The sequence below is a fragment of the Lutra lutra genome, chromosome 5 (assembly GCF_902655055.1).
Source record: "Lutra lutra chromosome 5, mLutLut1.2, whole genome shotgun sequence".
Taxonomy (NCBI): domain Eukaryota; kingdom Metazoa; phylum Chordata; class Mammalia; order Carnivora; family Mustelidae; genus Lutra; species Lutra lutra.
In genome coordinates this window covers 76,087,951-76,112,087 of record NC_062282.1, presented here as the reverse complement: position 1 = coordinate 76,112,087, position 24,137 = coordinate 76,087,951, and the positions used below count along the sequence as shown (strand labels likewise).

Below are 24,137 nucleotides of genomic sequence, written 5' to 3'. Positions count from 1 at the left end.
GCAGGACCTGCTTCCCAATTAAATTGCTCGTGTCACGCCGGGTGATGAATGCCTGTGACATTGGGTATAGCATTTCCATCAAGACACCTTCATAGGATTTCATTCTTTGACTTAAGAAGTGAAATACCTTATAGTCTGACCACTTAGGCCCTTGCTTTGACTGGGTTGGTTAAGTTTTAGGATTTGGACTGGATTGTAGGAATTGAAATATACACACAGTAGCCAGGCAAATTCTGCCTCCTTGAGGTCACACAAACTTGTCCATAAATTTATATAATTTGTACCTGGATGAAGACTATAGTTTTGGGGGCTGTGCCCAGTAGAGTCCTAGTAAGGTAAGGGTCATCTGAGTTTTCTCTGATATGACAGGTTGGCTTGTTTCACTGGAAACATGAACGTTTAGATTGGGTTAGCCTTCTTACCTCTAGTTCCCCAGGCACCCTCCAAGAGAGAGGTCAGACATGGCGGCTCCACAACCACCCAACGTTGGGTATGCTCACCTTGTTCCTTTGTAGGTGTGGAGCCAAAGGCAGTGTTTCAGAGGAGACTTACTTATAAAATTGAGCCCTGATGATGAAAATACAAATGCCAAAATAGGAATTAAAATGGTCCCCAAGCCGTGTCACCATTTCCAGGATAACTTCATTCTGACAAATGCATGTGAGGTAGCTTTGCTGTATTTCTGTGTGACACTGGCCAAGTCACTTCCCGTCTGTGTCTCATTCCTCATTTATAAAAATAGAGTTGTTGGACTAGATTTGTTTTAAGGCATTTTCTTGTTCTGACTGTGATTTTATGATGAACTTCTGAGCAACCGCTGCAGTGGTCAGTCCATAGAGACCCACCCACTCACCCCACAGGGAACCTCCATGGTGCACCGGGCCCGCTAGCAAGCACCAGCTAGCCTCATCTCTTTGTGTCCCTGTGATGAACTCAGTTTTTGTTGTTGTTGTTGTTGTTTTTGTTTTTAAAAGATTTTATTTATTTGACAGAGATCACAAATAGGCAGAGAGGCAGGCAGAGAGAGAGGAGGAAGTAGGCTCCCTGCTGAGCAGAGAGCCTGATGCGGGGCTCAATGCCAGGACCCTGGGATCATGACCTGAGCTGAAGGCAGAGGCTTTAACCCACTGAGCCACCCAGGCACCCCTGAACTCAGTTTAATAGTGAAGTTCAGGTCCAGGAGTAGGGATGGCCGTGTCATTAACCAGTCGTTAATAGGTGATTCCGTTTCTTCTTCAAAGCCATTGGCTTGGTGTTCACTTCTCCCTCCTCTCCCTTTGGTTCAGCTCCTCCTTTCCTCTGGGGCATCCTTGTACGTGGTTATGTCTGCACAAAGCTGCCCACTCTTTGGGCTTGATAGCCTCTTTCTGGGAACTCATAACAAGAATTGCTTCAGCACTGGCCATGCGCACTGGGGACTGACCCAGGAGAGGGGTCGCCAGATGCCAGAGGTGCTCCCTGTATTTGTGGATTCATTATCAATGTCAGACAGCCTGCCGTGTGAATGATGATGAATGTGCAGCGTTCTGCTGAGGGAATCCTGGACTCTCGGATTCACCCCTTTCCAATAGCCCGCTCTGCCGCTGCGTGGAGTGCTATCACCCATGCTCCCATCTTCTCTAGTCCGGAACAGACCTTGAAGGAGTCAAGTATGTTTGGCAAAGGATCCTAGGAGACCTCATGTCCAGGTGATTTAAGAATGCAGACGTTTTTATTCCAAACATATCAGGACAAGGTGGGCAGCTCCTACGGAAGCAGAGAGGCATTGGAGAGAGGGCCACCCCCGACGAACACATAGGTGCCCCCTAGGAAGTTAGTAATCTAGGCGGGGCTGACAGGGGCCACAGAAGAGAGATCCATCCTTGGTCCCTATGCAGCTGTGTCAGTATCATGATAATCATAGGCCTGGCCACCAGTTGTCTTCATGACTTTGGCCAAGGCTCTTACCCAACTTGGGCTTCACTTCTCACCATTCGTAGACTGAGCAAGCTGAACTAGGGAGGTGATATCATGGCGTCCTTGCAGGACCTCCTTTTTTAGTTCCTTGGCCGGACAGGCCCAGCCCTCTGGCCTTGCCAGCCTGGGATCCCCCTCATGGCCCCAAAGGTTATGGTGTGGATTCATGGTCAACCTCAAAGGTAGTTTCCCAAACAGATCTTCCTCCTTGGACTGCCTCCTCCAGAGTGTCTAGGGAAGGTTGGAGGTAGGGTAAAAACCAGGTTGGTGGGGCGGTACTCTTCCTAGATCGCTTTTCTTTCATTTGGAAGAGGGGGGGTTACCTCAGACTCCAAATCCAGATCCATATGGAGCTGGAGATTTGTTCCCCAGCTAGTAGAAAAGCTTTCCTTCTGTGGCCCCATGAATTCTTCCAGAGACTTAAATGTCATTCCAAGCCTCGGGCCTTGAAATGAAGTCACCTTTCTCTGGCAGTGGTAGTTTCATCCTCTATACCCCAATCTATTATTGGGGCAAACACCAATTACATTAAATGAGCTGATGCATGTACTCAGCATAATGCCTAGACAACTCATATTTTTGTGGCCTTCTGGTGTCTAGGCATTATACTGAGTTCATGTATCAGCTCATTTACTCCTCATGCCACCGGCTTGAAGTAGATTCTGCTTCCCCCCATTTTACAGATGAGGAAACTGAGGCACACTTATAATTCCAGGGTGACATACCCTGCCAAGATCACACAGTGAGTAAGTGGCAGAGCTGAGATTTGTACTTGATGCTTTGTGACTCCAGAGCCCAAAGGTTAACCACCAGGCAGCACTGCCAAGGGAGAAACACTGGCAGGGCACCACAATCACCTGGTGGATGGACTGTCCAGAGACGCTCCTCCTCCTGCTGGAGCTCACGCCACAGCCGCGAGAATCACTCCCTGCACTTCATGGGGGAAGCAGCTGGGCGACAAGAAGAAGGGCGTAGTCGCTGCAGGCCTTTATTTCAGTGGCTCACGATTCAGGGGTAGGACATCAGCCACATTAGGGTGGACATAAGCCACCCTAATAGCACCATTTGTCATTATGACACAGGTTAGGTTGGGGGAAACTGGAGCTGGAATGGAAGAGTAGAATTCTGATTATTTTAGCAGTTGAAAGTGACATCACATCAGAACCTCTATAGAATGGCACATTGGAAGCTGGACCAAAATTGCTTCCAAATGTGTCCAGGGATCGTTTGCTACAGCTGTGATAAAGTCGTTTGGCTGTTTGGGGAGATGCGCTTCTGTCCAAACCGCTATCTGGGTTGTGTGTGTGTCAGCCCGCTGGGAAGGCTGCCCGTCAGCCCCGGAGGAGGGAGAGCTCCGGGGTGCTGTGCCTGGGTGCCCGGACATGCCGCACCCTGGGCCGGGGTGGAGGGGGGTGGCTCTGGGGCGCTAGGGCGGCCGCTCCCTCGGTGTTTCTTTGAGTGCGCTGTGAATGTCTTTCCGTGTCACCGAGTCATGTTTTCCATTTTTTTCTCATGGTTGCATTGTTGTCCTTGGTCCGTCTGGTGGGTAGATCCGGGGTTTTTGGAGCAGACCCTCTTGTCCCTGTCAGCCCCTAGGCACAAACGGGAACACTCGCAAAGGCCTCCAGGATGCGCCTGGCTGTTTGACAAGCCCTGTTGTTGGTGGAGGGTTTTTCTCCAGCCAACTTGCAGGTGAGACCCATGGGGACCAGAGCTTCAGTGAACTCACTTCCACTCTTCTCCTCTTTAGGCAAAAGAAGGGGAGCGTGGCTCACAAACACTGGGTCGGACCCTCGAATCTGGTGAAGTGCAAGCCGTGCCCTGTCACACAGTCTGCCATGGTCTGCGGCTCTGACGGCCACACCTACACTTCCAAGGTCAGTCATCCCCGTTCTTTTTTCTTGTCATCAAGAGTATCCCATGACTGAGTGTTCTCCCTAGTCTCTGTGCCAGCATGAGGGCCCGTGGCTCTCGGTGGGCTTTGGGCCTCGCCCTTGAGAGGCTGCTGCACGGGGAGGCTCTCTAGTCAAAGAGACAAATGTTATCTCCCGTGGAACTGCAGTGATCCAGGGCTGTGGAGAAAGGAGGGTTCTGAGGGTGGCGTGTGACCCTGAAGTCAATCCCAGCAGGCTTCCTGGAGAAGGTGAGGTAGGAAGTGGTCCCAAAGGTTTGAGTCCTATAGCTGAGCCAATGGGTGTCTCTGGAGTTCACTGTAAATTGTGGCCACCCATCTCCCACAGCTCAAGCTGCAGTGCTTCTCTCTCTCCTCCTGTTGTCTCCGTGAGGCTCACTTGCACATAGATTCTGGGGCTGAAGACAGTGGCCATCAGCAGCACCCTGGCTGCCTGTGGCCACACTACCATATGGTTGTTGGGGCAGGTCCCATCTTGGTCCTTCCCCCTCTGCACACACAGGTGACAGCGTCTGTTCCTATGAGCCCCTCGCCGTCCTAACTTTGACACCATGGAGATCCCCCAGGGCTGTGGGGGAGGGTGGCTTACTGCTTGCTGTCCTCAAAGGCTTCTTTGGGTTATTTCAACGCTGTGCCATGTTTTCCTGCTGATTCTCTGTTACACAGATGATATATTTTTGCTCACCGAAAGCAGAATTGTATCCTCTCAGATTTTCACATTTTTCTAACTAAAAGGGATATGTTTAACAAAACAGGAAGCCAGCAGGTATGTCTAGCTTGTACTCAGGCCCCTGTAATCTGCTTTTAGGACCTCAATATTGTAATCACTCTTTGAGCGTTCGTTTCTTCTTTCAACACATATCCCCTGAGCCCACATTCTTATGTGCCAAACCCTGTTCCAGGTACTGCGGAAACTTAGAGTAGAAATAAAAGAGTTCACTCATCTTCATAGCCAGAGTTAGGAATCCCTGCATCCCCAACCTCAGCCCTGCTCTGGGAATTAGAGCTTCTCTGCCCAGGGTCACAGTCAATAAATCCTGGTGAAAGAGCCCAAGTCGGCTCAGTATACCCACCCTGGCCCCTTCCCTTCCTTTCCCTTCCCCTGATGAAATCTGTTTGAGATATTTGTAGTAGGAGGGCTTGCTGTTGGTACCCTGCATACGTCTGGAATTGTGGGTTTGGGGGAGGGGGTCATGACTTTGTTCTGTCCCCTATTCCACAAAGGCAGATGAAGCCAGCATTGTCTTCCACCTAAAGCCCAGCTTCTAGGGATGCGAACAGTCACCTGGAGATTCTGCTGAAATGCCCCTTGTGCTATAGCCGGTCTTGTGTGGGGACTGAGTTTCTGCATTTCTCACAAGTTCCCAGGTGGTGTTCATGCTGCCGGTGGTTGGACCACACTAGGCAGTGAGGACTTTGGTTTTTAGAGACCCCTCCTGATAGATCTCATTACCTCCCATCTGCCCTTCCCCTGCCTCCAAAGGCCATTTCTGCATGACGGAAGAGGTGGGGAGGATTCTGTAATACAGGTTTCTTTGTGTGTCTCGCCCTCTTAAAATGCTTGGGTATCTTTCCTCTTCCTGCTGAAACTAAGCCCAGACCTGTTCTCGTTACTAACAGAGCCTTCCAGAGTCAGCTGCCTTCCTACTCCGTTGTCACTCCTGACAGAAATCTTCTTCCTTTCACTGGTTCAGCACGTAGTTTGTGAACACTTCTAGCTGTTCTAGGCCCTGTGCAGAACATGGCGGTGGAGAACAGGGTAGGCACCGTCCCAGCCCACTTGCAGGTTGCAGTCTGGGCAGACAGAAATAAGTAAGTAACCAAACAGATAGATCTGTGCTTTGAAATTTGGCAAGTGTTACAATGGGGCTGGATGAGAGAGAGAGAGAGAGAGAGAGAAGTGGGGGGGGGGTGCTTTGTAGGGGATGGTGAAGGAAGGCCTTCCTCAAGAGGTATCCTTTAATTAAGAGTGAAGGGTAGAATGATCTGGACAGAGAATAGCTTGGGCCAAGGCTCTAAAGCAGGTTGGTGTGTGTGAAGAAGGAAGAGAATGCCTGCCTGGCTGTCACATTGGGGGACCGGAGGAGAGGGAAGGCGAGAGAACAGTCTAAGAGGAGATCTGTAGCTGAGGCTGGAAGGTAATGGTGCCATCCAGCAGTGCCTGGCTTGGGGGACACTTGTTACTGTAGCAGCTGCCTTCTCTGTGTCTGCCTCAAGAATGTGAAGCCGCAGAGACAGAAACAGTGCCTGTCCCCACCTACACCAGGCACAGGACGCTGTGCATGGTGGGTGCTCAGTGAGTATCACAGACGAGAGGGGAGCCTCCAAGGACTCGGGCTGAGACGGAATGGCGACAACCCGGTCTGTGTAACCCATCTGGCCTCGGGAGTGAATGGATTGCCAAGAGCTTAGTGATGGAGAAGAATAAGCTGTCCCCTCCTGGGCCAAGTCGCTTAGCTAAATAGCCAGCCCAGGGCTCCAGCAGAGCATCACAGGGTCCTTGCAGTGCTTCTCTCTTTCTGAAGATCCAGTTTGCACTGTTCCAGATTATTCCCTCCAGCTCTGGAGCAAATGGTCTGATCCTCGAGCCTGAGATTGGAGGCAGGCCCTGAAATGTCAGTGGGTGACCGGGGCTGTTGGGACAAGTGGCGTGTTGCACATCAGAACCAGCCAAAACCTGCCCGCTCGCCTCTGTCTCTCATTCGCGAAAGGAGCTTCAAGTGCCGGCCCCCTGTGACCCCCAAGCTACAAGGAGCGGTAGTAACCTGTCAGCTGTGGCTTGAAGTGCTGTCAGTTGCTCAGGGAATGTCTCTGGAAATGCTCGCTGGTCACAGCCCCCTGCAGTCTGGGCCGGAGAGTTGGCTTTTTGATAGAGAAGGTTGCCTCCTCACCTGTACTGATAAATAGCTTGTCTGTGAGGCAGGATTGGGGTTTGGAAGATTCCTCAGAAGAAGTGTGACTTCCAGATACTGCTGGGCCCTCAAAGCCTTCATTGGCCTCAGCCCGCTGTGGCACTAGTGTCCTTGAATTCCAGCACCAGCTGAAAGAGAGTCCTTAGTTTCCCAGACCTGCTCAGCTGTCTTTTCTGGAAGCAAATGAAGACACCTAAAGCATTCTTACTAGGAGCCATAGTTTCATTCTCCCCATTCTCCGTATGGGGTATACTGAGGCCCGCAAAGCCATGGACAGCAGCGGAGTTCGAACCCAAGGTTGTCTGCCTCCATGTCTGTAATCAGCTGCCTCTATCTGAAGTTAAAACAAAGGGAAGGAGTCAGGGAGGGGTAGCACTGCAGTGGAAAATGGTGTGGGAATTAGTCTTTGGCATTAGACCAATAGTTTTCTACCTTATTTGAACTTCTGTGTAGCATTGGCATTTTCCTTGTCCTGAAGAAACAAATCAAATAGTAGTCCGTCAATAGCCGCGTGTTGACTGCTTTAAGATCTCTGACCCTGACGATGGTTCTAAACTCCAGTGGCATTCAGCAAGGCTTCCTTCCAAGGGGGATGTTCCAGTCTGGTCTGGTTTACTACTCGAAGTATTTGAATTATCGCTCCCAATGTATGGCCACCTTTTAACGGAGATTTAGGAGGACATTTTAGTCTTATAGACAAAGCTGTTGGAGGTCCATGAGTAGACGGTCATTTAATAAGAGTGAATGTGCATTCATGAACTCTATCCTCTAGAATTATGGCCTTTTCTGAGGTCATTGGGGTCAGGAAACAAAGGACAGATGAGACCATGAAACATGTTTAACAGGAGGGATTTGATATCTTAGGTCAAATTCACAGAAATTAATGTTGGCAAAAGACATTGCTGCTTTGGTCCCCATCATCATCAGGGAAACCCACACCCCCTAGTAAACGATCACAGTACTCCATGGGGAGTGTTTGCTCTCTCCTGCATGGATCTGAAGACTATAGGATGCACTGTCAGGAGGAAGGAGGAGCCCACACGTCAGCTCTGCTATGGCTGCTGGGTGTCTGTCTTCAGGTGACATCGTGTGAGCTTTCCTTCTGCTCCTACACCCATAATGGTCAGACAGGCGTAGAACTTAGGAGCAGCCCCCATCTGTGGCAGAGCTTCCCGTGTTCCAGCTTTGGGGACACCACTCAGAGATTGATGCTGCCCTCCGGGATCAAAGATAAAGTGAACAAGAATGCACAAAGCCTAGGTGAAGGGATATGAGATGTTTCTGGCAATAAATGTTTATTCAGACTCTGTACCTCTAAAAGAGAAGGAACAGAAAACCACTAGGGAGGACAGACACATTGAAGGCCAGCCCTGCAGCTCATCTGAGCATCTGATACAGACCTTGTCCCTTGACATGGGTTTGAGACTGTATCACCCTAGTCATTTCATGGCCCTTGATGTCACGTTCTCCCTGCCAGGAAAACTGAAGTAGTCCAGAAACTCAGTCACCATTTATTTTCTTTCATGCTGTGTGTCAAGCATTGTCCTACTTGCTGTGTTATGGCAAAGGGCAAAGCAGACAAAGTTTTCATGGAACTTGAAGGTAGGTGAATGGGAAAGCAGTCACCTTCTGTTAGCAGAGATGGTCAGCTGAGGACATCCTGGGTGCGGCAGGTCACAGAGTGAGGCCACCTCCACTAGTTTGAAGGTGTGAATGGATCTTCATAGTGGAAGTGATGGTCCCACTGAGAGCTTAAGGCTGGAAGGAGTCAGCCAGAATAAGAGTGGTGTGGGGTCAGCTCATCCATCGGATGGGAGTGGGGGTGGAAGAGAGAGAAGAAGACAGCATGGCCCCTTGGGGAGCTGGTGACAGTGTCAGTATGACTGATCATAAGTGGACCAGGGACAGGGGCTTAGCTACAGAAATGAGGCTGGAAAGTAATCAGCGGCCATTTCTTCAGGGCCTTGAAGGCCATGTGAGGGGGCTGGAGTTTGCCCTGTCGGCCCTGGGGATCCTGTTGAGGGTTTCTGGTTTCAGATTCGCTTACGCTGACTGAAGGGTGGGAATGCTTAGGGCCAGGACTGGAAGCATGGTGGCTGTGAGGGGCCTGCTTATGGGTGTGAAGCTTGGATGTGTGTCATCATTGCAGAAATGGGCAGAAAAACATCTATAGAGACATTCTAGTCCTAGACTCCCTAGTCCCAGCTTATCTTGGGGATGGTGTGGATTTCGAGCGCAGAAAGTCATTTCAGCTCTCAACTCAGCAAAAGGTCTTCTTTGCCATCCTAGTCCTGGTGGGACTTGCAAACCCTCCTACCAACACCTTCATGGCCTCAGCCTGGGCCCGCTGGGAACCCCTCACCTGTGAACCCCTGTGCTTCCTCTCCTTGCCATCCACATAGGAGGATTGAGGCTTATTGGGGTCCTGGCTGCCAGCTGTTCATCCTGTCTGTGTGCAGAGGGGTTGCACAGGCACAGCCGACCCAGTCCAGCACCTGGGCTTCGAGTGGACAAGCTTAGCTTTCTTCCCTCTGGATGGGAGAGCTGTTTTAGAAACTGGGGTGGCCCTGGGGTCCCTGGCAGCTTGGAAGGGAGAAGGGCCCGGATGCTGCACATCCAGTTTGTGGAGGAAAGGCCTCTTTTAGCAGGACTTCATTGAGTCCCCTCTCCGTCTGGACTCAGTTGGCCAAAGCTCAGATGTCAGGGCTAGGACTGCTCACTTCCCAGTGAGAAGCCACCAGTGCTTGGCCTGACCTCGAGGAGAGGCCTCCCCAAATGGAGCTGGGAGCCCCTGAGTGCCAGCTCCGTCCTCCCACCTCAGCCTGGCTGTTGGTAATTGGAAAAGAAGCAGACAGACACCCTTCTGCTATCTCCCCCCCGTCCACCCCAGAACGTTTACTTCCTTAATCACTGTTAAACAATTAGCAAATGGCTCATTTATGTCTAGCCGCAGAAGAGAGAGGCAGAGTTAAGAACCGCTGTGGAGGAAAATGTTTCTCCTCTGTTCTGAGTGTGCACACACGAGGGAGGGGGAGAAGGGGAGCTTGCTTTACAGGCTTGCCATTTCTTTCAACATATTGTCGCTGCAGATTATATTATTTTCAGAGTCATCTTAATAGTTTCCAACAATTGCTACCAAGTAAAGGTCATGTTTGAAGTTCTTGGCAAATGGAGTCTCTGTTGGCCGGCATTTCCCATGCACAGGCTGTTTGGAGGGTTAGAGCATTCCAGAATGTGCACTGTAAGACTCTGCATGATAGCGTTGAGCTCACTGCCTCTTCCCGATCTCTGCCAGGCTCCTGGGGCCCTGTAACCAGGACAGGCATGAGACCTTTTTAGGTACAACAACTCTTCTTTGCTTTGCAACAGAGTGGAGAGTGTGAGTATTTCGGGGGTGTTTTTGATAGCCCTGCCTCCACAGAACCTGCTGGATGAGGACTGTCTTCCCTTGCCAATAGCTTGTTGGTGAAGGCCTTGGTTCTGGCTGAGCAGAAAGTCAGAGGATAGGCAACGAAAGATGGCAGGCTTGTGTTTACCTGTTTTGTGCCTTGAGGAACTGGAACACAGTGGCAGTAGTATTGGCCCAAGGAAAAGAGGACAATAGCAATTAGGGGAGCCATTGGATGTGCCCAATTGGTGGCCCTGTGGAGGGATAAGAATGGTTAAAAATCCCAGCCCCATCCCCATGTGCTGTCAGGTAGCAGCAGGGGGAGAATGCAGTGGTGTGTCCGTGGACCACGTGGATGCCAGCAGTCTGTGGAGGGATTCCCGTGGTAGGTTTTCTGTTGTTTTGATTTTCTGTTGCTCAGAGAAAGCCAGCAAAACAGATTTTATGACTTTGGACAAAGAGTCCATGGGTCTAACCAACTCTCAGGGGTTGTGTTTTACATGTTAAACAGTTTAAGATTCGGGGACACATCTCCCAGGGCAGGTGCCCCCAACTTTGCCTTTTCCATTCAGGCCTCATTCATTCTCACCCTCCTTTCCTCGGTCAGGAGCAGTCAAGTATCACTTAGAATGAGAGCTGGAATTCAACTCTCGGATTCAGTAGAATTCTTGCTCTAGGTTTGTTATCTTCCCCTCTTCTCCTTCACAGGATTTTGGAAGAAGCAAGTACGAATAATACATAAACTAATGATTGTGTCTAGTTAGGAGATAGGGTCTGATTGCTGCAACAAAACCCCCATGAAACAGAGGCTTAAACAGGATGAGGTCTTACTTCTCTCCTGCGCAAACATTCCAAAGCTGAGCAGCCCGGGGCGGGTCGCCGACCAGGATCCTTCCAGCTTGTTGCTCTTTCTCAGCAAATGGAATTGTTGAGGGTCTACATCTGGCGTCCAAGGTGGCTGCTGTGCCTCATCCAGAAAGGAGGAAGGAAGAATGGGGGCACAATTCAGAAGTCACCAGTGTGCTGTCGGATGCAACAGCATCGCGAGGCTCCATGAGGGTGCAAAGAGGTCTGGGAAATGTAGTTTTTATTCCAAGCAGCTCTATGCCTAGCTAAAATTTGAACATTAAATAATCAAAGGAAGGATAGAGTGGATAGTGGGGTTACCGATCAGTCTCTATCCTGGTGATATTTTGAATAATCCTAATCACTACAAGAACAACAACAAAACAATAGCACTTAATTACTAAATAGGTATCAAGTACCATGACCTTGTACAAGAACCATAGTATTGTACTTCTTCTGTTTCTCCATCCAGTTTCCACAACAAACCTATGAGGTCGTACTTTTATTAGTCCCAAATTAAAGATCCAATCATTGAAGCTGGAAAACTTTTCCAAGGTGGCATAGCTCTTAAGCAGCAGGTAGATCCTTGAACTCGGGTCTAACTCTTGAGGCAGTCTTTACTTTGATGAGTGGGAAGCCGTCTGAAAAGTAATGTAAAGTAGCAGCTGTATCATCAGGACCCTTTTGATTTCGAGTGACAGAACATAACTTATACTCTGCCTAATCCCCAGATGAAAATTTTCTGCCGTATAAGGCTGGAAGCATACTGGGATAGGCAAACCTCAGAGAAAGAAGAGGAAATTCAGTGTTGACAACATTGCATTTCCTTCTGTTTCTCTTTGTCTATATCTGCTTGGCTTCATTCCGCAAAGAGGCTTTCTCCCCTTGGCAGAATATAGGGGAATTTTGACAGCCCCAGATTCATTTCCTCTCCGCCTTGAAACTCGAAAGGCATTTGCCGGTGTCTCTGCTTCAACCCCAGGGAAGGATTCCACCATGGCTCTTTCTGAGTCCTATGTCCATCCTTTAATCAAATGCCGGGTCACATGACCTTCTTCCTCCCTCCCGTTCACTAGGATCAAGGGTAGTATTTTTTTTCCAGAGGAGAGGGAGGGCAAGATTATTTTCTGGGTTGAGGGAAATTTAAAAAGCAGTGTACTACATAATCATCTCCTAAAATGTCAAATAGAAACTCATTAAAGGCTTTGGCTAAATGACACTAGCTTGAGCCCATAAGAATATATTAAGGCCATCTAGGTTTCTGTGAATGACAGGCGTAGATGGATGTCTAAGCCAAGTCCATACCAGACATGTTAGTTAGCAAGTTAAAGAGAAAGTTCATGCAAAATAGAGTCGATTCAGCATGATTTTAACTCCGGATTCTTTTCAACCATTTGGCCTAATGTTGTAATCCTTCCTTCTGATCTTGTGGCACATCTGTCCTCAGTTATATTAAGCATTTATTTCTTCTTGGAACATGCCAAGATAACATGGGCTTTTTGGCTCTGGAGGATAAACTTTCAGGCAAAATGGTTATTGTGACATTTTCAGGAAGCACAGATGTTCAAACACCGTCCGTGGTAAAAACGCATCCACAGAATTTACACAGACTACTTCCACATGCAGATTAGTTATGAAGTTACAGCAGAAAGAAGCAATTCAGCTAATTATTTTACTACTTATTTCTATATTCTATATGCAAACATGCATTTAACCAAGATGGGAAGAATAGGTATTCATTTCTGCTTCTCAAATGCCCTGAATAGGATGCCATGTAATTAGTTAACGCTTTTGTTAAAAACATATTAGGAAGAATAACCTTCTTGTTGTCGGTTCTTTTGAGTGCACAATTAAACCATTTGATAAAGCAATTACCTGAACACAATTATGTTCATCCTCACCCCATCAGGAGATGAAATTAAGGATTAGGTAAAATTGCAAAGCTCATGAGATCTCTGCCAACCCTTCCCTTAGAAGACAGGAAGGTCCCTGGCCAGTGTGAATCTGCACAGTGCTATAAATCTAATTAAATCATTACAAAACAACTTTAATTAACTTCACAATCATACTGCTTTTCTTCTTCCTTAAAAGAAACAAACAAAATATTCCCTGTTGGTGTGCTGTCAGTCAGGCTTCTATACCACATGTTCCAAGAGAACAGTGGAGCCCCCGACAGGGGTAATGCTCCTAGAAACTGCTCTCATTGTCTGAGTCTTAGGCTAGTACCATCTCAGGCTAGCTGGTATGTCACGTGAGGGAGTGAGGTAGGTTAGAGTTTAGCATGAAGCGATGCCATAGCCGCATGTCAAGGGAAATGGCTTTAATGACGCTCTTGCTTTCACCAAAGCAAGTTGTTGGGGTTTTCCCCTTTCTGAACCAAATGGAGCAGTCCTGCACGTTTACATACAATTGTATGGAACAGAAATACCTCATCCTCTTGTCAAGGATCTTTCTTGAGATGCTAGCTTTTGTTCAGTACTGTGCTCAGAACACCAGACTTCAACATCAGGGAAGACCCTATGTCCAAAAGAGCAACTTTCCTAAGTTCTTATCCAAAGGTACTGAGGACTGCTTTGAGACCCACCTCTCTGCAAAGGCTGGCTGTGTCCAGATGAGAGACTAGGGGCTACAGGAACCCGGAGACCTGGACCAGATAGGTCGGATGGAGCACATGATAAGGGCTTACTTGCTTTCTCCTCTCCTAGTAGAGAGATCAAAAGATACTACTGGGCATCAGCGTGGATGGGATGCCCCAAAGTTGGTACCGAGCCAGGTCTCCTACACCTGTCATGTTATGATCCATATTTCCTGCTGGCAGCTCTCTAGAAGAGCCGCCTAAACCCTCTGGTGAGCGCACCAACATCCCACCCAATTCCCTGGCACCTCAAAAGCAAGATAGAGGTGGAATAAAGAGGATGCCTCCTTTGTTTTTGTTTGCTGGTTTGGTTGCTTGGTTTGTGTTGTGTTTTTGGTTTTTTTCTTTTTTGCCTTTTAACGTACATGAGAAGATAGAAGGGATTCGGCCCCCTGCTACCCACATCTACCCCCTCCAGGAAGGGAATAACCATATTCCTGAGAGTTCAGCTGTGAGGCTCAGCCTAAACATCTCCTCAGTGAAGCTTCTGTGAGCCCTTCATGCTACATCCAGCCATTTCTTTCTTCTGAGCTCCAGCAGCACTGGGTCTACACTCCTGCGGGCATATTTGTTATACTGTCTTGGCATCATTCATAGGTAAGTGTATGTCTAGCCCCTTGATGAGATGGAAAGCCTGAAAACTCCGACACAGAGCCCCTTGATAGAATATCCTTTTAAACAGCTGAATTTATAAGATGTAAGGGAGATCCCTAGGATGTCCTCAGTGGATCCTGACCACTGCCTTGGGACCCCTGGGGCATTGGATGGTAGCTGGTTGCATCAAGAGTTTTTAGGGGTCACAGCTTACCTGCAGACTGGAAACAATGCCATACATTCTTACAAGGTGGGAAATTGGAGGTGAGACCCCCACACACAAATCTAAAAGCTTACCCTGAATTGAAGGGTGGGCTTGATTTAAAAAGAAAAAAAAAAATCTACCTATTGATAAATTCAAATAGCAAGAACACATGTCAATTTCAGCCCAGATTCTGGTTTGAGAAAGAAAAGATCTCCCGTAAAACCTTAAAAGAAAGAACCGTATTCATTCCTAGAGGCCAGGCTGGCACACCAAACATTTCATGACAAATCTAAGACACAGACATACATCAGTCCAAGTCCTGTGGTATACTGGGTAGATGGTAACCTGAGGTTGGGGTTGCCATTTACAAACCTGGTATGGGATTGAAAATCCAAAGCTAGTTAATTGACTTAAAGCAGTCTTGTGTGGGAATGCACTGAGGTTCCTGCAGGAGTAAATGGCTTCTGGGGGGCTGGGCCATCAGCTCCAGCTTCACAGGAGTCCCTCAAAATCCTGCCAGACAGGACTCATAATTCTTTAAACCTAGAGTGAAGTAAGCCACCAGGAACAAGGGGTCGCTCAGACAGTAAACTATAGAATCCGACCCCCAGGAACTTGAGAGGTGGATTTGCATGTAAAATCAATACACATGTTCAGAATGTTTAAATAAAAATAGGACAGTTTAAAACTTAAGCACTGAATTCTCTGCTACCAGAAAATGTCCACTCCGAAAGGAAGGAACGGAATGATTAAAAATACATTTTAATGAAGGAAACACATGAAAACCCCTTTACCATGGGAAAGAAACCAAGGCTTCGGCTCCTTATTCTAAATTTCACAATTAAAAACAAGCAATTGGACAGATACTATTTCTGTAGAAATCATATTTCAGAGTAACCCTAAAGCTCTGCTCAATAGGGGAAAATTCTTCACAAGAGACATGCAGGTAATAGAAGCAGGAGAAATTACAGAACTAGAAAATCACCATTTTTCAGCCTCCAGTGGTACAGCCGATGTTGGCGATGATCAGGTGTGGGTGACACCATTAAACAACAGGTAGGTAATGAGCTTCAGGCTATTAAGTCCTGAACCTTCAGAGGGATCACAGAATCCCTGAAACTGGCAACTGGCATTGTTTGTCTTGTGACATCTTGTGGTTGGATGGGGGCCTCCCAGGTGTATGGAGTATTTTTGCCAAAAGAAGTTAAACTTACGCCTAGTGAAGTCTCCAGGGCTACCTTCTGTTTACAAGATGTGCTAGATGAAGGAATGAGTTCAAGGAGGCCCCGCAGAGTCAGACAGACGAATTCAGAACCTGAGGTGTTCGGGGAGCCAGAAAATGGAGTCCCTTAGTGCCTGAGAAAAAGGAGAAGTGGGACACACAGCTGCCCAATGTTCACCCACATTGCTTGAACCCGAAGAGAAACACGCCAGCAAAATAGTAAAGGGGAAGGGTATTTGGGGGACTCTTAGGAAAACTGTTTAGGAAGGGGGAATGGGATAGTATAGTAGCATTGCTGTTGAGTGAGAAAAACCCACAGTTAGTTAGTTTGTTTTTTTTTAAGATTTTATTTATCTATCAGAGAGAGAGAGAGAGAGAGAGTTCACAAGCGGGCAGAGTGGCAGGGAGAGGCAGAGAGAGAAGCAGGCTCCCTGCTGAGCAAGGAGCCGATGGAGGACTCGATCCCAGGACCCTGGGATCATGACCTGAGCGAAGGCAGAGGCTTTAACCCACTGAGCTAGCCAGGCGCCCCCAAAACCCACAGTTTTAAAAGAGATACACTGTGAGGAACCTGGAGGGTTTGCCATAAGATAATTTAGTGAGGAAGGGGGGAAAGGAGGAAGAAAAGAAGAGATAAGATCAAGGCAGTGTTGCCAAGTCTTAAAAACTGTTCAGCTGAGATTATGGAGACCCATTGCGCTAATTTCCCTACTTTGGCCTATATTGAAAATTTTTCGTAAGTTAAAAAAAATGCAGTCTTTGAGGGGAGAAACGATCTCTGTTAATCTTATCGCCAATGCTGAACACGTAAAATTAATATTAGCAAGAGGAAGGAAGCTATGGGTGCAGAACAGTGTTAGGAAAAACCAAAGTGATAAATTTGCAAAACTATAAAAATACATACCTCCCTAGACTTAAATACGAACCTTAAAACTATAGAACTTCTAGTTTTTTTTCTAGGAAACAATAGAAGAATCTTTATGGCCTTGGATTAGGAAAATATTTCTTACATACAACACCAGAGGAGTGTTGCCTAAAATATAAAAAGGATAAATATTTTTCATTTCTGCCTTCAAAAGACACTGTTAAGGGAATGGGAATGAAAACAATGCAACCACAGCCTAGTACTAAACACTCGTACATCGTGTGTCTGGGGTAGGACTTGCGTCCAGCATATATAAAGAGCTAAATTCAATAATAAGTAATCAAACCACCTAATAAAAATGGGGAGAAGGTCTGAGCAGGCATTTCATCAGAGAAGATAGGTGGATGGTACACAAGCCCGTAAAAGATGTTCAACACTGTTGTCATCGAGGAAATGCAAATTACAACCACAGTGAGCTCCCACGACCCTGGAGTGTCTGAAATTAAAAAGACTGATCAGTTCATGTGCTGGCACAGAAGTGGAGGAACCGGTACTCTCCTGTGTTGCTGGTGGGAATACACGATGGTGTGGGAAACCATCTGCAATTTGGTCTGGAAAATATGTGGGAAGTTTCTTCAAGTGTCATGTAGATAGATGATCTGGCTGTTGTAATTGTAGGTCTCCACCCCAGAGAGGGCAAGTATGTGTGCCCAGTAGTAGTTGTTCACACATGCTCATAACACCTTTATTTGTAACAGCCAGAAACCACAAATAATAACCCCAACACCCGTTGAGGGTCTACGTGAGCAAATGGGGGTGCATGGATACAACTGCATGCTAGGCAGAGATAAAAAGGAGTAAACTCCTGATACATGGAACGACATGAATAAATAATAAAATAATTGGGCCAAGTGAAAGCCAGTCCAAAACCAGTGCTTACTATTTGAGGACATTAATAGGAACCGCCGAAAATGCAAGCTAGTTTGTAATGACAGAAAGCAGATCTTTCTGTTGAGGCGGGGAGCCGGTGGGGAGGGGCAGGATTACAGAGGGGCAGAAGAACCTTCTGGGGATGATGGATGGATATGTTGACGATCCTGATTCCAGTGAAGGTTTTCTGCGTGTGTTTTTTACACCTTAAATATGTATGGTTGACTGTGTGCTGGCTGGGCCTCAGTAACCGTTGTCCAAAAAGTTCTTTTTTTTTTTTTTAAGATTTTATTTAATTATTTGACAGAGATCACAAGTAGGCAGAGAGGCAGGCAGAGAGAGAGAGGAGGAAGCAGGCTCCCCGCTGAGCAGAGAGCCCGATGGGGGGCTCGATCCCAGGACTCTGGGATTATGACCTGAGCCAAAGGCAGAGGCTTTAACCCACTGAGCCACCCAGGCACCCCGGAGAGAGTTCTTAAGACGACCGTACGTGTGGAGTAAGTCTGTGGTCTCACATGTTCATCCACTTTGCCACAGGGGGTCTGCGTGTTTGTCTTGACTGGTGCTGGTCCTCCCCCGCCATCCCCCCGACTTGGTAGCCTCAGCTAGGCTGAGTGATAATGTCAGAAGAGAGAGTTGGCTCTGACAGAAGAGAGAGTTGGTTTGCCGGTGAAGCATTGAAAGATAAAAAGACGGAAGTTACTCTAACACTCCGTCACTTTGGATTCTTCTTTCCTGGAGAATTCTCTGTACTTGAAGTGTGCCCTGGATGGTCACATCCCTGGGGATACAGAGCCCGGGGCTCATTTGCTGCGTTGCCTTTCTGCCCCTAATCGAGATGCAGAGGTCTTGGGAAACTCTGAGCAGTAGCCAGAAGAGCAACTCTGGGAGTGGCTGGGATGGTGGAAGGCCGGTGTCCTGGGGTGGCCCCTGGAGCCTGCAGACCAAGTGGCCTTTTAGGGAAAGCCTGCTTGGGTCAGAGGGATGATTAGGTTCACTGCGTGGCCAAAAGAAACCACGCCAAGTACATAAATGCCTAAGAGATGAGAACCAGTGGTCAGTGCAGGTGAGGGGAAAGATGACAGGTGACCTGGCCGCCGTGACTGATACAACACTGCCATCGGTCCTGTAGGTGACAGGGAAACAAGGGAGTTTGTGCCTCTGAGGGCTGCGTGCTTAGGAGAGGGGCACCCTCAGTCTTCTGTCTCTGCAACTGTTCAGCTCCATTCACTGATCCCTATCTCAGACCCCCAAGCGTGCAGAGGTGGAGAGTCCACAGAGTTTTCTGGGCCAGCCTTGGACCCTCTTCTGGGGGGGCTCCTTCACTCATCGGACATACCGCTGTGTACCAGAACCCCGCCAGATGTGGGTTCTGTCCCCAGGTTGTTTCCTGATTTGGGGGAAGAAAGATGGTAAACAGTGAGGGTTTCCTGGGTCAGCCAGGGGAGGGGTGTGGGCGGGGCGTGGGCGGGGTGAGGTGCCATGTCTGAGGATGGAGGGAATATTCATGCATCAGTGTCTGGGTTAAGCGCTCCTCTGGTGGGGCTGGACAGCATAGGCTCAAATCCCAGGTTAGCTTGTAAGCCGCAACCTTGAACAAATTCTGGAGCCTCTTGGTACCCCGGTTTCCCTGGGCACAAAATGGAAACAAGGACACCTACTTCAAAGAGTTTTTGCAAAGGTTCAATCAGTGATTGCTTAGTAAATTCTTAGAATGGTATCTGACACATAGAAAAGCCGCCAATAAATATTATGTGCCCCTTCCCAAAGGAAGTCGGGGGACTTGTTCTAGAAAACCTGTCCTCCATCTGGCCACGATCTTCTGTACCCCAGTGGAAAAGGCCTCTAGCTTTTACATCATACTTGACGCCATCTTCCTGTGGTCTTGAGCGGGAGGGATGGCTCCACGTTCTGATGGAGGTGGTCATGGTGAGAACAGTAGCAGGCTTCTTTAGGGGAGGGCATCCTCTGAATCAAGCAGCGCTGGCGCAAGGATTTTCCTGCTCACTGTTGATCTCTTGGCAGCGCCCAGCATGGTAGATGCTTGGCCTGTTGGCATGAAATGGCTCTTGGGTCCATTCTCCCTCATCACACTGATGGGTGGTGAACACCAAGCTGCAGCCCGTTCGTGGTGGGCCTGAGCTGAGGACCGTTTTACCGAGCCGGTGGGATGGTGAGGAGGTGGTGGCAAGTGGGCAAAGACCCTGCAGCCTTGCAGGTGGGAGTGTTCTCTGCACGCTCCCCGCTGCGCTCCACTCACCGTGACATCATCTCATCCCCTCGCCACTGTTGGTTCATTCGTCAAAGGCTTGCTGAGCCCCTCTGAGACACTCCGTACGTGTGCAGATTGCCAATGCAGGCGGACAGAACTGGCTGCCCTTTCTAGGGTTTGGGAGTAGCTCTGCTGGGTTTGGTAAACCAAGGTTCCTGTATCTCTGAGGCAGGATGCTGTTGGAGGACTGAGTGACGGCAGCTTTGGCCATGGCCTGACCATTCCTGGGATGGAGGGAGTGGACGGAAATGTGACCCTAGCCCCACCTGCCACATAGGCTAGGGGAGCATTCAACGGTCTGCTCCTTCCTGGAAGGCTCCCCACTCTAAGGATCTCAACAAAATCAACCCCTCCAGTCACATGGCCAGAGACGTGGCCTGCTCCAGAGTCCCTCTCCTGGGGCCACCTTTGTTTCCCCGACCTGAGCATTATACTCCAGGCCCCCTTGGCAGAGCTGACCACTTACATGTGATCTACACCAGTAGCAGTGCCCATCCAACACCGTGTGTCAACCATGTGCCACTCGCCAGGCTACACGTCCCCTGACGTGATGAGATCGCACTTCATTCTCACACCAGCCCTTTCAGATGGACGCTAGTACTCAACCCCTGCTTGGAAGAAGGAAGAGAGAGAGTCTCAGCTGTTCACCCTGCTGTGGTCCCTCAGCTCCGAAGCGGAGAAGCCAGGCTTCACCAGAGAGTCATTGCGATGACTTGGGAAGTCCAGACGGTCCTAATAGCAACACCACTGGAGTCAGTCAAATAGAACTGACTGGCTCAGAGTAATCTGGGGCAGAATTCGATTAGTTCCCCCCAAATCAGATCTTAATTAAAGAAGTTTCTTTCTTCTTAACTTGGAGAAAATACTATGGCTCTAGTCCGAGGATCCTGTGTTGGCAATTAAATGTAAATAATGGCCTGGGCTGGCTCATGGATTTCTTCAGCACAACTGTGCTGCCATCAATGATTTGGTTTTCAAGTGTCCTGAGTGGCCCCTTTTCCTGAGGAGTTGAACTGTTCCCTCACATTGGCGTCTGCATTCATACCCGCCCCCCCACCACTTCTGCAGACCCTTTCATTCCTGGACTGTGATTGGATGACCCAGTCCCAGCTTGGAGACCTGACTGGGGTGTGTGGGTGTTGGTGGCCTGCCATGGAGAGCTCGGTCTCTGTGGATGACAGGTGACCCCACTGACATTGCCTCTGTGTGACGTTCTCTCCCCGCTCTGAAGTGGTCGTCATGGAAACATGTTTTTGTTTGGTCTTGGCGATGGGCTGTTATTTTATTATAGGCACGTGGGAAGAGTGGAGTGCCCACCCAGAGAAAAGGAGCACAGCTTGTGACTGCCCAGTTTCGGGGGCTGCCACAAATAGAGGCTGAGGATGAGGTGGGTCTTGAGGTCCCCCTGGGGCCGCCCTGTCCACACTTCCCCATTATTGTGTCACATAAAGAGCTTCTGTCACATACCTCAGTGTTAACAGCCTCCCCAGTCCCAATCTCTGAGGGGGGGGTTCCCCTCTTCTCAGTGAGAGTGCACCTCCTCCCTCCCATCCACCCCTCACCCTGCCAGGTCCTTGGGTAGTGCCAGGAAGTGGTACTGTGGGTGAGGGAGTAAGGGTTCCTGAGGTTACTTGGTTTTCACAGCTCACAGGTTTTCTTGATTGCATGTTTTGTAGATCCACATTTTTATCCCTGTAGCTGTCATTTTTCTTGACCTGCTATTTCAGTCACTCAAAACAGTATGACTGTATTGCGTTGGAATTTCTCAGGCTCTTATTCTTCATGAAGTTTTCATCAACCTGGGGAGAATAATAGCTAATGATAAGAATGGGGGAACCGCAGCTCTCGCCGGTGGGCAGGCCTGGCTGTCAGGAATGGGGCCAGCCAGCCAGAGCCCAGCACTGGCCATGCACCTGCTGCTCCCCGTCCTCTTGGAGCCTTGCCACCCCGGGGTCAGTCAGTTTTGGTCTCAGAAGAACTGAGCATCACAAATGGGTTGTTTTCTTACCTAAGATCCTACAGCCGTCAGTATCAGAGTTGGATCTGAACCTAGATGGAGCAGAACTCCTACAGTTCTAGGGTTTTTCAATCCTCGAAGTCCGTGAAGTATTCAGATACGCTGGTTTAATGGCCGTGAACATGAACAGTGTGTTGACAGAATGGCGTTTGGATGGCGTGCTAGGACTGTTCCCCCAGATGTGTGATTGGTGTCTCCCATTCAGTGTGGCCCAAACAGATGATTGTCTTCATTGCCCACGGTCTCTCTCAAGCTGCTGTGACTCCACTCTCCACCCGGGGACCTCACACCCCAAACCTCAGAGTCCTCCTGGGCTTGTCATTTTTTCCCATCCTCTTCAGCCACTCTGTTAGCAAGCCTTGTCCTCTTCATCTGCAGACTGTAGCATGATTATCAGTGATACTCCCATGACACTCTTAACTCCGTTGTCTTGTACCTGGGCCACTGCTCAGCCTTCTCACTGGTGTCTCTGTTTCCGGTATTGTTCCCTGGGGTGGGTTGGTTCCTCACAGAGCAGCTGAGCAAACATTTGAAACACCTGTGTGCTTCAATGATGTCTAAATCCTTACCCTGCCCCCCAGGTCTGCCATGATCTGGCCTCTGTCGAACCATATTTTACCTTGTCTCTCTGTCCATCTCTCTGTCTGGCCACCTTGATGTGCATTTCTCCCCCTGGCATGCCGAACTTGTCCCACATCAGGGATTTTGTACAGGCCATTCCTTCTACTTGAATGATCTTCCCCCAGTATGTCACGTGGCTGCTATTCTGTCATCATTCACATCTTAGCTGGAAGGTCCCCTCCTCTGACTCCCACACCACAGAGCCAGCTTCACCATCACTTACTTTCTAATCCATCGCTCTGCTTTCTTCGGACCAATTACCTGTGTCTGCGATCATCTTATTTCACTTGTTCCTCCAGACTGTATGCTCCGTGAAGGCAGGGCCCATGTCTGTCTTGTTTCCTGCCCGGTTTCTAGAATAACGTGTAACATATGGGAGGGGCTCAGTAAATATCTGTGAATGAAAAATTTGATGATAGAATGAGTATAGAGTTCTTAAAATGTGCTGGAGTGGCTTCAGAGTACAGCCCCACACTTCTTCCAGTCCAGAAGCTCTTGGGGCTGGGGGATGATTCTGCCCTTCTGCCCACTGACGAGGATGACAGCTTCTCCAAATGGACCTCTGGGAGGCTGGGGAGACAGGTAGAGCACAGAATCATGATGCTAAACACAGAAATGCCATTGACTGCCCAGACACTGACATGTGTGCATATCAGATGTCAGTGCAGTGACAGATGTGCATGTTTGAATGAGATAGGAGAGCTGGATGCGAGTGACCAGTACTGCGTCCATCCATCTGTTCTTCTGTCTCTCCTCCCATTCATCAGGAACGAACTGGGTGCTTGTTCCTCTCTAGGCATTGCCAATGGAAAAATACATTAGGCGAAGTCCCTGCCCTCATAGACTTGCCATCTCAGAAGGGGAGATGGAAAGTCCTGTGTTGTTCAGTGGTTTTATAAAGATGGGCCTGTGCAGAGCAACAGGTGGGCATACAGGAGGGCTTTATACCTCACCCAGAAAGTGAGGGAGGGTCTCTTGAGCACGTGAGAGCTGAGCTGCAAATGAGAAATATGAGGGATGTTGGCAGAGGTTGGAGTGAGGCCCTCAAGGGCCCCCCTCCTTTCACACAACCACAGCAAACTCCTCCTCACCCTCCAGATCCCTGCTTTAGGTCAGGCCCTCATGAATGCCTTCTCCAACGCCCTCTACATGGTCAGGCCCCTTGTCAAACATCTCAGCAGGACCAGATGCATTTTATGCTTGGCAGTCACCGCAGTTAAGGTCTAATTTTGTATTTGTAAGTTCCCTTCATTAATAACTCTGTCCCCCAGTAAACTATGAGTAACTTAGATTGGGCACTGCGCTTATTTTTGGCTCACTGGTTCATCCCAGCAGCTTACACGACGCCTTGTACGGGGGAGTGAGTCAGTAGACACTCGTGTATTGAACATAGGTGGGTGGGGAAGCGGGAGAGAGGAGCCCAGAGAGGTGAGCAGGGCACATTGTGAAGGTGTCCACGTGGCCTCCTGATGGACTTGACAGGAGAATAATGGAAATGCGAGTTTATTGTTCTCTAAGGACAGACGTGATTGAGTACTCTGGGGACTCTTTTTTTGTCATCCTGGACAGAATGGCTTTGTGAGCAAATGTCATCGAATGTAAAAAATCTCCAAGGACAAAAGAACTCCCGTTTCTGGAACTCTCCGTCCTGGAGGAAAGACTTCAGTTCACCATTTACTATACCTGTGCCTTCATGCCAGCCTTTGTGTCCAGCCCTGGGAAGGACAGAGATGAACAGTTCAGGGCCCCTCCCTGGTGGGGA

General features: G+C 48.8%; 1 protein-coding gene across 2 annotated transcripts in view; it reads left to right on the top strand.

The window, feature by feature from the left end:
- Window positions 1-24,137, top strand: part of SPOCK1 (SPARC (osteonectin), cwcv and kazal like domains proteoglycan 1) — a 516,740-nt gene that overhangs the window by 382,885 nt on the left and 109,718 nt on the right. For both annotated transcript variants that reach the window (XM_047730551.1, XM_047730550.1), the window contains one exon: window positions 3,707-3,833. In XM_047730551.1, coding sequence (XP_047586507.1) covers window positions 3,707-3,833 — 127 coding nt within the window. The remainder of the gene's footprint in view (window positions 1-3,706; window positions 3,834-24,137) is intronic.